The 16189-nt window shown below is 38.9% G+C and overlaps 1 protein-coding gene across 1 annotated transcript in view; it reads right to left on the bottom strand.

Moving 5' to 3' along the window:
- Positions 1 to 16189, bottom strand: part of MASP2 (MBL associated serine protease 2) — a 900261-nt gene that overhangs the window by 419425 nt on the left and 464647 nt on the right. Inside the window, exon 6 of the mRNA XM_044063217.1 lies at positions 14775 to 14922. Coding sequence (XP_043919152.1) covers positions 14775 to 14922 — 148 coding nt within the window. The remainder of the gene's footprint in view (positions 1 to 14774; positions 14923 to 16189) is intronic.

Raw genomic sequence — 16189 nt, 5'->3', positions numbered from 1 at the left:
GGATACTGTCTTCCTCCCTATGAGGACTCTGATGCTGAAGAATCTATCCATTCAGCTTCTCCTCCTGAGGACTATTCTTTTGGGGAAACCCTGCACACCATGAGGGAGCATTTCCACTGGGAGAGCCAAGATTATTCAGACTCCAAGAAAAGGCTCAGAGACTTTATTTTATTGTCTCAACACAGACCTCTTGCTATTCTACCTGTACTAGACATTGTAGATGATGTATTTTCAGAGTCCAGTCTGTCTCCTGATTCTTTACCCCCTGCACCAGTTAAGCAAGATAGGTACTACAGGGTTCCAGATTCACATAAATTTCTTTATAAAAACCTTGCTGCTGACCCAGAAACTATATCTCAGGGTCCCAAAGGGGTCAAAGCTTCCACTGCAAAAACCCTTTTCCCTCTGATAGGGATTCTAGAGCACTTGACAGATGGGGGAAAAAAGTTTACACTTCTGCTACTTTAGCTGTAAGGGCTTTGAATTGCCAGTTTCATATGCTTAAATATCAGCAATACCTAATGTCTCTGCTTAAACAGAAAATGCTGTCAAACTCTGAATATCCTGAAAACAAGGAAATGCAGGATTTATTGCATGCAGCTGAACAAGTGGGAAAGCATACTTTACAATGTGGTTTTGATTCACTAGAGGCCTCTTGCAGGGCCGCAGTTACAGGCTCTGTCATTTGAAGTAGGGTTGCCAGCTGTCCGTTTTTTGACCGGACTATCCGGTTTTCAGTGAAATTGTCCGGTGGAAAAAAATCATCAAAACCGGACTAATGAAGTCCGTTTTTTTTTTTTTTGTGTAGTCAGGAGTCAAGGAGGACTGAAAAGTAAAAAAACTGAAACATACACAACGCAAATTCAGTTATAACTTATGCAGACACAGTGCAATTTATTACCGCCGCCGCCCGTGTACATGCGCTGTCTTGTTAGAAGTCCATGCTTATATGTTAGGTAGGAAGATTTAGTTCTGGGTTTCTTATGAAATGACAGTGAAACAACTGAGTTTTCTTCAGCTTGGCGTGATATGATTGTGTTAGTTGTAAAGAAACACATAATTATGCATATAACCACCCGTGCTACTACTACAACAAATAGGTAAAAGAAATCCCGTTTGAGAGGAAGAAGAAAAAGGGCACCGTTAAACTGAGATCTGATAACGGGGTTTACAAACATTATTTACTTATTATGAATTCTTCAGTCATACTTACTGCTCTGTCTGCTCATTGTGTATTAAAGTCCTCCGCAAACTAGTTGGCACTGTACAACTTGTGGCAAAACAAATCTCTATGGTCTTTGGAATAGTTCCTGTTTCCGGTCCACCATACCAGTGTGAGACAGCACAGTGAAAGAGTTACAAGTTCCAAGAGAAGTTGTGTTGTGGTTAACCAGTTAAACGAAATGCTGCTAAATCCTGGCTTCCAAGAGAACAGGAGAATAGAGAAGCTTCATTACAGCGGGCCGTTAGAGCAGAGATTTTCACTGTACACTTTCAATGGAGGGTAAAAGTACAATATAGTGCATTCTCTGAAGTTATTGTATGGTGTTTAACCCCCCCCCCCTTTTTAATGGGGGATTAAGGTGGTTATAAAATATACTGTTAAATAACACCAGATCCATGAAAACAGAATACATAGCTGCTGTTTACATTGCAGAAAGTGGGTGACTGGTAGTTGACATGATGGTTCTTTTGTTTCGGTTTCTGTCTTTCACCGTATATTTAGTTTTTCAGTGGAGATAATTGATTTTGTGGTGGGAATACATGTAGAGTATCGCATGGTAGTTATGTGAATGAAACAAATGTTTCTATTTGACGGTCAGTTTCTTTTGTGCTGTTTAATCTGAAATGCTTGCAGTTGAATATTAAGTACACACAGAAGTTTGAGGGTGAACATTTGGTGTCACATGCTGACTCGCACCCTTAGCGTCCTTTGTCATGCACAGAGGCATTCCTCTGTCCATGGTCTACCTGCTTAGGTGACCCCCAAAAGGTCAGTAGCCTGGCACCACTTGTCATACACAGAGACATTCCTTTACCAATGGGCTGCCTCCTTCAGGTGACTAATTCTGTACTTTGGCGTGTTCGTCTTGACTTTAGTAGTTGTAGCATTTCTTGTTTGTACATTGCTACCTTTCCAATGTGATTGCCTCTAAGCTTTGATGCGTTTAATAATCGCATATAGGTAGGGAACTATAATATCAGAGTCATTGCTTATTGAATGGTCTGTTGAGCTGTCATCAGAAGTTGCTATTTGCTTGAGTGGTAACTGTAAAGGTGCTCCTCCCACTTTGCTAACTGGTGTAGTGTGTAGGCTGACCAGGCAAGTAACATTTTTCTGTAACAATTGTAGGCTTAACAATTGATGTATATTATACATTTCTATTGGCAGAGGTGTCTCTACCAGGCTAAGAGTCCAGGCAGTTGTGATAATCTTTCAAACATCTTCCCATTACTGTGTTGCCTTGTTTTTGCCCTCTTTTGTGGCTTTTGCTCCCCAATTCTGTCACGGTGGATCGTTGTGACCTTGCATCTGTCATCATATGGTTTCCCTGGTTACAATTGGCTGATTTGCTATGCTTTTTTTACAGAAAAGCATAGTAAATCGGCTGAAAGCAGGCATCCGGAGCAGAAAAAGAGGGCATTCCCATCAGCTGATGTCACGGTGATGTCATAAAATGGGCGTGGCATTGATGGGAGAGTGGGTGGGAATGGGTGGAGTTATGGGTGATGCAAGGGGCGTAACCTTAGTCCGGTTTTAGCCACAAAGAAATCTGGCAACCCTAATTCGAAGGCATGCTTGGCTAAAGGAACAGACTCTGCCTGATCACGTTAAAGTAAAATTATTGGATGCTCCATTACAGCATGATACTTTGTTTGGTGTTAAGGCAGTAGAGGTGTTAAAGAAAATGGAGGATAAAGTGAAATCTATGCAGACTGTAAAGGATTTCTTACAGGTTCAACCACCCAGATTTAGCAGGAACTGGCCTTCTAAAAATTGGTCCTTTCCAGTGTCAGACAGGCCACAAAGAGGTGGATACAGATGCCCGAAAGGCAGATCTCAGCCCCGAGGCTCATACAGACCTAAACAATGGGGTGCTTCTGCCTCCAAAAGTGGAGAAGACAAATCACAACCATTTAGGAAACAATCCCAATGACTTCTTGCTGCCAATGCCAAGCACTTATCTTCTGGCAGCACCCTTAGGGGGAAAGCTAGCACTTTTCTCACAAAATTGGCACACGATCACCCAGGACGAATGGGTACTGAATATTGTTTCTCAGGGCTACAGGTTCCACTTTCACAGCCTTCCAAAGGCAAAAGGTATGCCAGACCTGCCACACAATCAATGGGCAGAGGCACAAAAGCAAATTTCATCTCTCATGGACATGAGGGCTATTCAGCGAGTACCACAGCAGGAACAGGGACAAGGATTTTATTCAAGGCTTTTCTTGGTACCAAGAAAGGACAAAGCATGGAGACCAATACTGGACCTGTCTATTCTAAATACTTTTCTGGACATTCCAAAATTCAAAATGCTGACACTGCAGCAACTTCTGCCCATGCTGGGCAAGAAGGCTTGTCTCGTAACTTTGGACCTCAAAGAGGCATACCTGCATGTCCCAATCAGACAATCTTGCAGAAGATACCTCAGATTCATAGCTGGCTCAATGCACTACCAATTCTCTGCACTGCCCTTTGGCTTATCTACTGCGCCCAGGGTCTTCACAAAATGCCTGGCACCAGTAATTGCATTTTGCAGACAAAGAGGAATTCAAATATATCCCTACTTGGACGACTGCTTTATTCAAGCAGAGAGCAAGGACATTCTACTAAAGCATCTGGCGTTTGTAAAAAGATTACTAATTTCCCTAGGGTACACAGTAAACAAAAAGAAATCAAAACTAGTACCATCTCAAGAGATAATATTCCTGGGTGCAAGCTTAAATACAACTGCCCAGATGGCTTATCTCACGCCAGACAAACAAAGGCAACTGACTTCTTACTTCAAAATGTTGGCAACAAAGACCCAGTTATCTGCAAGAAAAATTCTGCAGGCTTTGGGCTTCATGGCATCCTGCATTCTGCTAATTCCATATGCAAGACTGCATATGAGGAAGCTACAATGGTACTTAAAAAGTGTTTGGACTCAACATTGCCACAGCCTAGAAACATTAACTACCCTCATTCCTTGCCTGCAACAGGAGTTTCAATGGTGGGCACTGGCCTGTCACCACAACAAGGGACAGCCATTAATTTTACCCACAGCCAGGCAGACCCTAACAACAGATGCATCGAATTATGCCTGGGGGGCACACATGGCAGGAAAATGTATTCAGGGCACGTGGCCTGCAAGCCAAATGCATCTACATATCAATCAGAAAGAGATGCTAGCTGTACAGAATGCCCTGACAGCCTTCAAGGATCTACTCCATCCAGGACAACTACTGCTAAGGATGGACAATACTACAGTCATGTGGTACATAAACAAGCAAGGGGGCACACATTCCTACCCCCTATGCAGGCAAGCCATGATTTTGTGGAACACAGCATTGGCTCATCAAGTGCATCTGCAAGCACAATTCCTGCCAGGAAAGACAAATACTCTGGCAGACGAACTAAGCAGAAACCTCATGGACCCTCATGAGTGGAAACTAGATCCACAAGTCTTCAGTATGATAACAAGGAAATGGGGATGCCCAGAGCTAGATCTATTTGCCTCCCCTCACAACTGCCAACTACAGAGATTCTGCACAAGGACTTATCACACACAAGCATGGAAGGTATCGGATGCTCTGTCATTCAGCTGGAAAACCCTGACAGTATATGCCTTTCCTCCACTGCCTCTCCTCCCCAAGGTACTCCTAAAGGTCAGACAAGAGAAGCCAAAAATTATTCTGATTGCCCCAGACTGGCCATGCCAGCACTGGTACCCAATCTTGAAGAGCTTGTCTCAAGGCCCAGCCTGGACTTTACCTCAAATTCCTCATCTTCTGTCCCAACGAAACAATCAGATCCTGCACAGCCAAATCAGAACCTTAAATCTGGCTGCTTGGCGAATAATATAACCACTCAGAACACAACTCTCTCTCTAAAGCAGTTATGGATGTTATTTTGGAAGCTAGGAGGCCCAGCACCAGAAAATCTTATGCAGAAAAATGGAAGAGATTCTGTGCTTGGAATCAGACACAAGGGATTGACCCGCTTGTTCCAAATATTCCTCAGATTTTACAATACCTAACTGAGATGCTGGATAAAGGCCTTTCCTTCTCATCAATTTCAGCTCATTACAATATGGAACCACCTATTTTTTCAAATCCACTGCTAAGGCAGTACCTCAGAGAGGCCAAAAACATAAGACCCACAAGGAGAGCACCAATACCTACATGGGACCTCAGTTTTGTTTTGGAAAAGCTCACTCTGCCTCCTTTTGATCCAACCAATACAGCCGAGATAAAATTATTATCATGGAAAACAGCTCTGCTCCTAGCAATAACTTCAGCAAGAAGAGTCTCAGAGTTACAGGCATTAATGGCAGTGGAACCTTTTATCATTTTCCATCCGGACAGGGTTTCTCTAAGGACAAACCCAACATTCATGCCAAAGGTGGTATCCAGTGTGGCTCTTAATCAAACCATTCATTTGCCTACTTTTTATCCAAATCCCCAGAATAAAGGGGAGAGACTTCTGCATTCTTTGGACATTCACAGACAGCTACACTTTTACCTGGACAAAACTAAAGCTTTCGGAAAAGCTGAGCAACTTTTAGTGGCATATTCTGCAGGATCACAAGGAAAGGCTATCTCAAAGCAGACTATTTCAAAATGGATAGGGCACTGCATTTGTTGCTGCTATGCACAACATGGCAAATCAGTGCCTAAGTGCATTAGGCCACATTCTACCAGGGCATCAGCCACATCAGCAGCTTTTCTCAGAGTAGTACCAACCAAGGAAATTTTGGAGGCTGCAACTTGGAGTTCAGTGCACACTTTCACCAAGCACTACTGCTTACCTCTTTACTCTAAATCCAGAGCAGGCTTTGCCACTGCAGTTCTGCAGGGCTTCATAGCCACTCCTAACTCTATTTAGACCCAGCCGCCCAACCTCAGCTTTGGGATTCAACCCAAGTGTAATGACTGCAACAGTGAAACATGATGAACATAGTACAGTTGTGTACCTACCATAAATGTAGATGTTTGAGTGTATTCACTGTTGCAGTCCAGGTTACCCACCCACCATCCCCTTTCTTTGCTGGGATTTATCTGTACTTCTCTATTCTATACAACCTTTGTGGTGTATTTGCTTGTAGATGAAGGTTTTATTTACTTTAGTGCATGCTTTTTATAAGCAATGTTTTTAGCCTACCCTTTTGGGGGCACCTGACATCTGGGGCAAGAAAAACTGAAGAAAATGGCATCGGCTGCATCTTATATACCCCTGACGCACTGACATCAGGGATGAGGTGACAGCAACTGACGCCAGACCAGGACTTTGGAATTCAGGCCGACTGCGGGTAGCCTGCCAGCAGGATAACCCAAGTGTAATGACTGCAACAGTGAAACACTCGAACATCTACGTTTATGGTAGGTACACAACTGTACTTTTCTTTGTTTGTAAAGAAGACAATATGGGCTCCAAATCCTCTAATAATGACACCATGCTCTTACTTGCTAATGGAATAACATATTATCTTTTTTTAACACCTTTATTGAATTATCTCTTAAGATACAGGCAAACATGCATTTATATAAAAGAAAACAAACCATATTAGCATGATTACAGTTACAAACATTATACATCACATATATTTTTTGTACAATCATTATCAATCATATATTTCCTAAATTATTCAATTCCTGCCTTTTCTTAAACCTCACTCATCCTCCAAACATTATTCTGCATGTATTCTTCCCACAATTTCTATTTTTTCTATGCAATTTATAATTACCCTTTTCTAAAGATCGCACTTTCAGTTGTATTATCTCTGTTACAATATTCACTACATCAAATACAGTTGGTTTAGACTTTGATTTCCATTTTCTAGAAATTGTTTTTTTTGGTATCCACCAGAATTAAACTTAACAAGGCTTTACTATGTCTAGGCAATTCAGATCCTGTATCCCAGCTCAAAAAAAAAAAAATAATTATTATTTCCTTAGCTACACCCATTTGCTTACCCAATATTTCTGACAGAGTACTCTGTAAGGAATTTTTAAAGTCTACGGCACGTAAAAATCTACTGCCAATCATTAGCGGACCGGAGTTCCGCTGTGGCGACCCCTAACCGGGAAAAGCCGAAAGACACACACACCAACTCATTACATTCCTAAAAGTTATTTTCCCAGTTACTTCTTTCTTCCCCATCAACACCTCCAACATTTGCCCTCTACTTGAGGAAAAATTATTTGTAGTCTGCTTCAGGTACAAAGATACCTATGCAAACACTTCTAAGCAAAAAGCCTAAATCTTCAAGATTTTGTTGCATATTTGGGAGCTGTACATATGTCCTCCCTTTGTTTCCTTGTGAATTGCTTATCCAATCTTTCTTCTCAATGTTTTCTAACCTCCTCTGATTCATTCCTATAGTTATTGTACAATATTTTAGATGCCCTACTAATTATCCTTTTTAACAGCAGCTTCTCTTCTAGATTCAACTAAAAACTCTACCAGAGCAGGTCTTTCACTTAGGATTCTTATTCATTTCTCTTTACTTACACTCTGACATCAATCCCTGATAGGGAAGGCAGTCTCTAGCCTGCTGTCCAAATGGCTTCTTGGCCTCTTCCCATTCTGTTACCCTTCCCTCTCTAGTTATTTGCTTCTAGTACCTTGGTTCCTTTGCCAGTTTTCTCCAGTAAATTCCAGTCCGCTCTTGCCAATTCTTTGTGCCCCAAATTGCAACTGTCCCTATCAGTAAAATCTCCTTTCTCCATTCTTGCTTTGGCTTAGTTTTTAGAATACTTTCTGGTATTTTATGAATATAATATTCTGTATGGTTGCTGTTATTCTCTTTAAACATCTACATCCAAAATTCCACTCTCTTCTTATTTCTTGAATTCCCCACTCCTGCTTCATCATCATCATTATTTTCACTTTGAATTACAGCCTTTTGCTTGTGTTATGTGTAAGAGTCAACCATGTATCTCTAACATGCTGTATCCCTTCAAATCAAGTAATCCTAAACCAAATTGTTCTATTGGAAGGATCAACTTAACCCATTTGACCCTTGCTCTTTTCCCCTCCCAGATAAAATCTTACAACTCCTTATAAATTACTATCCACAACCTCTCCTCTGGTTGATAAAAACATGCCTGCCCTGTATATAAAACTAAAGGGACTAAAGCATTTTCACTGCTTGTATCATGCTATCTATATCCATAAACAAAGGCTTCCAGTTTTTAGTTTTTGTATGATCTCTTGTTTTGTTCTCACATATCTTTAGCTTCTGTAACAAAATCTTTTTTTTAATCCATACTCCTAAATACTTCATTTTATCATGTCCCCATAAATATGGGTATTGCTGAACCAATTTATGTGTGGGCACACGGTTTACAGTCATAGCCTTTGTTTTTGTCTTCATTAATTTTATATCCTGAAAAGACTTGTCTCAGAATGTTCCACAACTCTGAGATATCTGTTTTTGGTTTTATCAGGTACAAAATAATATTGTCTGCCAATAAAGCCAACTTTTCTTGATTACCATACCAATCATATCCTTGAATTTCTGACTCCCTTATTTTCTTTTCCAGCGTCTCTAAATATAATGCAAATAACAAAGGGGAAAGAGGACACCCCTACCTAGATCCTCTGTTCAGACAAATTTATCAAAGAGGAGCCCTCACACTATGATTTTTGCCTGTGATCCCTCATATAGCAATTAATGTAAAAATTCCTGTTTTCATTTTTCCCTGATATTCCGCTGACTATCAATTCTGAAATGTTTCAAATTTGCATACTCAGTTCTTTCCATTTGTGTCTCCTATAACACTATTATTTTCAGTTTGCATTTCTTAATATAATTATTCTTTCCTTTTTGTATATACCTGCAAAAATATTCACATTCCAGTATGGAAAGTATTGTCATTATGATAATAAGTCATTATCCCCCCATTATAAATGAACTTTTTTAAATGTCTGCTTCCTACTTTTGTGATACATGCATCCACTAATGTTTGGCAGATTAATCTTTTATACATTGTTTTCTTATTGTTAACATTGGAATGTATGTCACATTTTATAAGACTTTTTGTTTTATTGAAGACCCTTAAACAAAAAAAAAAAAAAACACACCCTTAGAACACCTCCCAGAACCAAATTATTACAAACACACAAAACTATGTACATCTTCAAATAATAAACTATAGCCCTCCCAATAGCTCAATTGTTCCAACTAGACAGCTGCAAATACAGGCCATAATTAACCTAAAATTGAGTTATCTATCCTAATACATGTAATTGCCTGTGTTTCTACTTACACTAATTGCTATCTGTTTTTTTTTGTCTTTATTCTTTTCCCAAATGTGAAAGAAACAGCTTTCACTCTTTCAGAAAACATTAACATTTGGTCTTGAAGAAACCAATGTTTGGGCTTTTTATTGACCTATTATCAACTTGTCTCCATGGAAATGTAGGAGAAAAAAATGTAGCCCTCAGCTGCAGGCCTCAAAAGATAAAGCGAAACATCACTAAAGAAAAACTTTTCATTTTATTCAGTGTTCTCTTATTTATGTGTTTCCACTTAAAACTTGTTTTTAGATTAAACCAAGGATCTTAATACATTCCCCTATGCAAAAGTAAGAGAAAACATATCAGCTCTACATATTTTAATGATCTGTGTACTTTTGCAACCCACCCCCATCTCAACAACCCAAGATTATAGCATACTCACTTAAACATGCTGTTGTCTAGCCTTTTTTCTCTTTTTTGCATTGTAATGTCTAACATTTTCAATACTAAAAAAGAAGAAAGAGAGAGAGAGACATTTCTTTACTTTACTATAAAACACTAAATCTGTATCATGGAAAGTTTAATAGAAATACTGTTAAGAACAGAAATTGTTTTTCTTACAGTTACAATTTTCTTCCTTTTCCCCTCCCTTCAGTGTCCTTCCGGACATTAATGACATGAAGTGAGGCAAATGCCTTTCAGTTCTTCACAAGTTTAACAAAGTCAATAAAAATCAACTATTTCTACTTTTTTATATAGCTATATTCACAGATGTGATTAATGCTTTGCAGTCTAACATTAATTCACTAATTCCATGTTGGTGGTCTTCTTCCTGTTCATCTCCATTTCCCAACTTCAGATTCTGGTTCAATTCCTCGGAGCTCCTAATTCTTTTAGTCATTTACTGCACTTTTCTCTGTTTCTCAAGAATTTTCCTTTGAAGAATGATAAGCAGAGTCCCCTTCTGCTTGATGGCTGACTTTTGGTGGACAAACATTTGTATTTCCTCCTTAGCGTGTTCTACATCAAAAAAATTACTTTGATCCTCCAAGAAAAAAATTTCTGAAGACAGATACAGCAGCTTGAATCTCACAACTGCCTCTCAACATTCTCTGATTTTTTGGAATAAATTTGTTTCTTTTCTGCTTGGTGTACAGTAAATAATTATTTTACACAAACACTCCACAGTCCCCAAATGTTATTACTTTCCCTTTTGATACAGTATTTTCAGGATCAACTATTTCTATTGGTAAATTTGCATCTTTACTAATAAAGGTCTTTGATACTTTATCATGGCCAGGTTTGGAACATAAACACACAATGTGTCCTTTCAATTAACAGATCCTGCTGTGGAATACCATTCCAGTTGCTTATTTATGCCTTCATAAAATTAATACAGTTTGTTCCTTCTAGTTTCTCTGGTACAACCGAAAATCTCAGATTTTCCCTATGTGCTCTGTCCTCTAATTCTACCATTTTTTGAAACATTTCTTCCTGACTAATCTCATACTCAGCTAGTTTTTCTTCATTTCACCTTCTGATGTTTGCAGTTTTTATTGGCTCATCTGAATATCTGTTTAAAGCTTTGTCCATTTTTCCAGTCTTTTATTTGAGTTGATAAACTCCTTCAGTGCTGTGTTTATTTTAATCAGCTCTGATTACATTTGACTTATTTTTTCCTCTAGATTACTTGAAGCCATGTCTTGCACCAAAGCTGGAGCTTGAACTGCTTTTTGCAGAACATCTGCAGGATTCTTCCCAGTCAGTGTTTTCTCTTCAGCTTTTATAGTTGATTTTCTTTCAGGCTGTCTTACTTTCTTCTTTGCTGGTATCCAGGCAGTGTACTTACTAACCAGAAACTGGATTTTCTAAAAGTGAACAAGTTCCTGGCCCTTGTCTTTCAGTTTCTTCTTTCACACTGGGAGTTCTGTAGTTAAGCTGTTAATCAGTGAGCAGCCATCATGAAAAGTCAAAATTCACAACAAACTAATGGGCACAGTAATTTTTCATATAAGGGGTGGCGTAAGCCACAAAAATTTGGGCTAGGCTTATAAATGCCTTAGGGCAGATAGCCTAGTATAAACCTATGAACCTATGAACCTATGAACCTTCATCATACTGCACAGCCAACATGCCACTACAAAATGATAACTTAGGGGCATAGATACCTGGGCTGATAGCTTTGTCTCTTTTGACCATCACGTGGCTATGTTTGTCAAGAAGCCCTTTTATTTAGCCCACCTAATTGTCAAGGGAGAGTCATCACAGTCTAAAGAAGTAATTACTCCCTTATATTCAGCATTGATTAGGACAATTATTGACCCCAAAGGTTTCTAACCAAAAAGATTACAAGCCTAATGTCCTAGAGCTACCAAGATATGCTGGAAGCTCTAACCCTTTATTCAGTGTCTTACAGACTTTTGAGAGGAAATCTGTCTTGCTTACTGCACCATTAGAGACCAAGTCTTCATGCACCTCCAGTTTTTATGCAAATCCAATATCTCCACCAGTACTAGAACCATGGATGTAAATCTCTACCATCAGATAGATACAGCCCAGTGGAGAGGCATGTTTGTAAAACAGCACATCCTAAACATTTGGAATAAAGTTTCTTTACATGTTAAGCAGAGTGATTCACTACCTTACTTAAAACATAAACTAGTGACTGGATGGATATCCACAAATTGTATTGGTATGGCCCTCCTGGGGAAAGGATGTGCTGCCTGAGGGAGGGTACTGGCAAGGGGTGAATGGTCATATGATTTGTTGGCCTTAAAACAACAAATAAAAAGATTTGCTGTCCTTGGAATATCTCTAAATCTAAACTGTTTTATGGCTTACTCCCATAAATTGTCAAGAAATCTCTGCCTACCCCCATAATGATATTGAATAGCATAAAGTGGCTGTAAGAGAATAAATGAAGAATTCAAAACAGCAAAATGATTCCTACACAGGAAATCAGTCTAGCTCCAGTGAACTGTACATCTGTGGAAAATTCTGCTTAAAACAGGCTGTTAGACAGGACAGTCAAAGCTTATCATGGTACTTAGTAGGTGAAAGGCATTAAAAACACAGGTCTGCTCCAACTTACGGAAATTAAACTTTACTCACAGAGCATACTTACATGTGGATGTGTGTGTGTGTGTGTGTGTGTGTGTGTGTGTGTGTGAGCGCACCCGCTTACGTGTGTGTGTGATATGAAAGTACAACAGCAGCATGGCTAGCCACCAGAAAGCGTGATCAGTAGATGATTGTCACTGTTGAACCCTGACCACATGTGCAAAAAATAGCAAAAAGAGGTTGTGGATGGATGGATGGATGGATTACAGAGTATACCTCTCAGTTGTACAAAGAATGCACATAAATGTAATGTCTTGTACTTGTGTAAGTTGTTGTCTTCACTGCTGTTGATCCCAGGATGTGGCTGAAGAGTCTGTAGACCCACCCACTTACTTGGTAAACAAATCACAGTCAGTAAATAAGTAAACTGTCCAGAAGCTTGCAAATCATCCCTGATTTTGCCTCATAGTTTGCCCTGTCCCTTGCAAAATGTTTGATTGTCTAGTAATCACTCAGGATCACAGCTCACAACTCTCCAGAATTTTGCAGAATGTCCAGATTATTGTCTCATATTTTTGGTCTCTCTTCATAAAATTTGAGGATTTTACTCACTAAATAATGAGACATTTGAGTCTTGGGACTTTACATACTTCATAAAATGCATGTTAATGCAAAACCTGTTATTCTAGCAACTTTCTAAGTTTATAAGGGCAATATTTAAAATCTGTCTCTGATTTTGCCCTCCCCCAATTCATTTTGGATTTGTCCAGAATCCTTAAGCAAAAGCTGAAAGGTATGCAGACGATTAGTCACTGATGACTTTGGTCCATCTTAGCCATAGCAAGGAAAGTGGTTACTAAAACTTGGAAAGGTAAAACTGCTTTACCTTTCATTGAATTTATCTTTTTAGCTGAGGATGTGTAAGAAAGAATTGTCATCTTTAAAAATGAAAACAATTAGCATTACACATCAAAGTAAAAACTGGCAAAAACTAAATGATTTATTAGAAAAATATTAATAGATTTATTTACTATTCAAAATTTTTTTGTGGACTTCAGTGACCAGCTTTTTTCTTTCTTTTTTGTGATTATTTGTATCTGTACAATTTTAATTTTTAAAAAGTTAATAAAATTATTTTGAAAAAAAAAAACAGATGCCAGACATGAAAGTTTCCCACTTCTGCAGGTTGATGCAAAGCTTAGTCCATTGAAATTTTAAACGAATAAGTAATGTTTAAAAATTGTCCTTTGTTTTGAGACTTCATTTCTTGTTATTTTGGCTTTGCCCAAAATTCTTGAGTAAAGAAGTTGATAATCTTCCGAAACACCCACATAGGTGTTTCCACAGTAACAGCAAGCTTGGGCAGCCAGAAAAAAACGATGATATACTAAACATCACTTTTTTCGACTGCTAGAGCTTGCAGTTACATTGGAAATGTTTCCATGTAATCCCAACTCCAGCAGCAGTTTCAAGACACATTGGGCAGCTGGTGAAAGTGGGGATCCTGCCCCTCCCCTCACCCTATGATTCCACCCATGTATGATGTCAAACAGGGCATTTCTTTTGTTTGTCATTTATACACATAGACACAACAAAAGGTATGCTATCTAAGGAGGTGGACGGTAAGTTATTTCATCAGACTCTGGCTGATAGGCTTCAAGTAATTCGCAAGAGATCAGGTATTTTCTAAAAGTAATACTTTTGAATATTCCTACAAAAGCCGTATGATATTTGAATTGAATAGTTTCAGAAAATTCAGTAGAAATTAGATAAACTACAAGGAAGACTAGAAGAGCTGAAATAAATTTATTTTCATGAACTGTGATATTTGTAAGGTGTCAGCCATCACATTATAGAATCTACCTAAATGTCATACCATAGCAACATTAAATAATCTTCCAAATCAGCAAAATAGAGACTTCATGAAATGAACTATTACGGGGTGAAATCTCTGCTTTCTGATTTATTGTGATCATTTTAAAATCTAAATAAAAATAAAATAAGAGTGGTAGTAGAAAACAAAAGCAATTACTCTTACAGCCCATTCAACTGAGTGTCTTCAGTTGATTCAGAAGGAATTAGGTAAACATCAACAGCAGAGAATGCTAATAATTCAAAATATGACAATTGTTTTCAGAGCATGTATTAAGAATGACTTTTACTTGTTACTCCACTAGTACATATTGAATCTGGTCAGTAGAGTCTAGCATTTGTTGAACATTCTCTAATGACTTACAGAACCCCCCCCCCCCAGAAATGTATTCCTTACCAGTTACCGAATATTTTATTTTCCATCCTTTGTTCGACCCCGATATGTCTGAAGTGAATGTTATATCCACCTTGAAACTTCCTGTTTCAATTCGTGGAGGTAATTTTGTTCCACAGAATGGTCCATGTTCTCCTTTGTTTGTCTTAATCTACAACAGAAACAGTACGATCAGACGTTTTTCAAACATTCAGTCAATTTTATAGTATGGACTACCATGCTTATCTTTGCTTGCCAAACCATGTTAGGAGGTTCTGTAATAGGGATGTAGTTACATTTCCCCATATCTACCTTTCCAAAGCTCACAAAATGCTGTCAGTTGTAGTGTAATCTCTCCACTGGTAAGCTTGGACCACAAAATGGTCTCATATGAAGTAAAAATAAAACCTGGAACCCCAGCTACCCCTGGAATATTCAGGAAACACTCTAAGGCTAACTGTCTGCTACTGAATGATAACCTAGCAAAATTTCAAGCCCCCACAAACCCAGAGAACACTGCTGCTTATGCAAAACTGTTCACAGAAACCCTATACAAACATGTTATTAGCTGCATAGAGGCAGCTGTACCCACCAGGAAGAAGTATAGAACTAACGCAAAAAAACAAGCCACCCTGGTGGAATCACAAAATCAATAGGCTGTATAACAGAAGGAAGAAAATCATGGCAAAAATTAAGAGGTGCAGCACCCAGCAGGATAAAAACACTTTTATCAAACTAAACAAACAACTCAGAGGACAAATGAAGTCCACCAAAGCCATATTTGAGGTAAATTTGGCCTCCCAGGCCAAGGACAACACAAGGCATTTTTTAGCTATGTCCGCAACCTCAAAGGCAATAAACAATTATGAATAGAGCTTCTTGTAAATGCAGCAACCTGTACTGAGAGAGAAGATACAGCAAACCTACTGGTTGACAAATTCATCTTCATCTTTACCCCTCTCTTCCCCTCAACCTTCCCTCAGGAAATACCTTCAAATATAACTCTCTAAGCTATAAATAGAGAACAGATCCTTAATGTTCTCTCTAAGGCCAAGAACACTGTGGCAATGGGCCCAGACAATATCCCAACATGCCCTCTAAATAGCATGAAACATGACCTATCAGGCTGTCTGTCATTGTTATTTAACTGCAGCCTCCAAACTGGCTTCGTGCCTCATGAACGGAGAACAGAAAGAGTTATCCCTCTGCCCAAAGGTGGGCCATTTACAGACCCTGGGAGCTACATACCCATAATTCTCACGATTCTCATATGCAAAGCCATGGAAAGAATTATCATGGAAATGATTAGTAATGACATAGTAAACCTCCAGACTCTGGACCTAACCCAGTTTGGTTTCGTCAAGGCACCAAAGCAATGGATGAGAACAAAATGGTTCACAAACAAACTATACAACAGAAGGAAGAAACTGTTGCAGAAG

This window comes from Protopterus annectens, chromosome 2.part1 (genome assembly GCF_019279795.1).
Source record: "Protopterus annectens isolate FY-2018-M chromosome 2.part1, PAN1.0, whole genome shotgun sequence".
Classification (NCBI taxonomy): Eukaryota; Metazoa; Chordata; order Ceratodontiformes; family Protopteridae; genus Protopterus; species Protopterus annectens.
The sequence above is the reverse complement of the archived record's forward strand: the minus strand, read 5'-3'. Positions and strand labels throughout refer to the sequence as shown.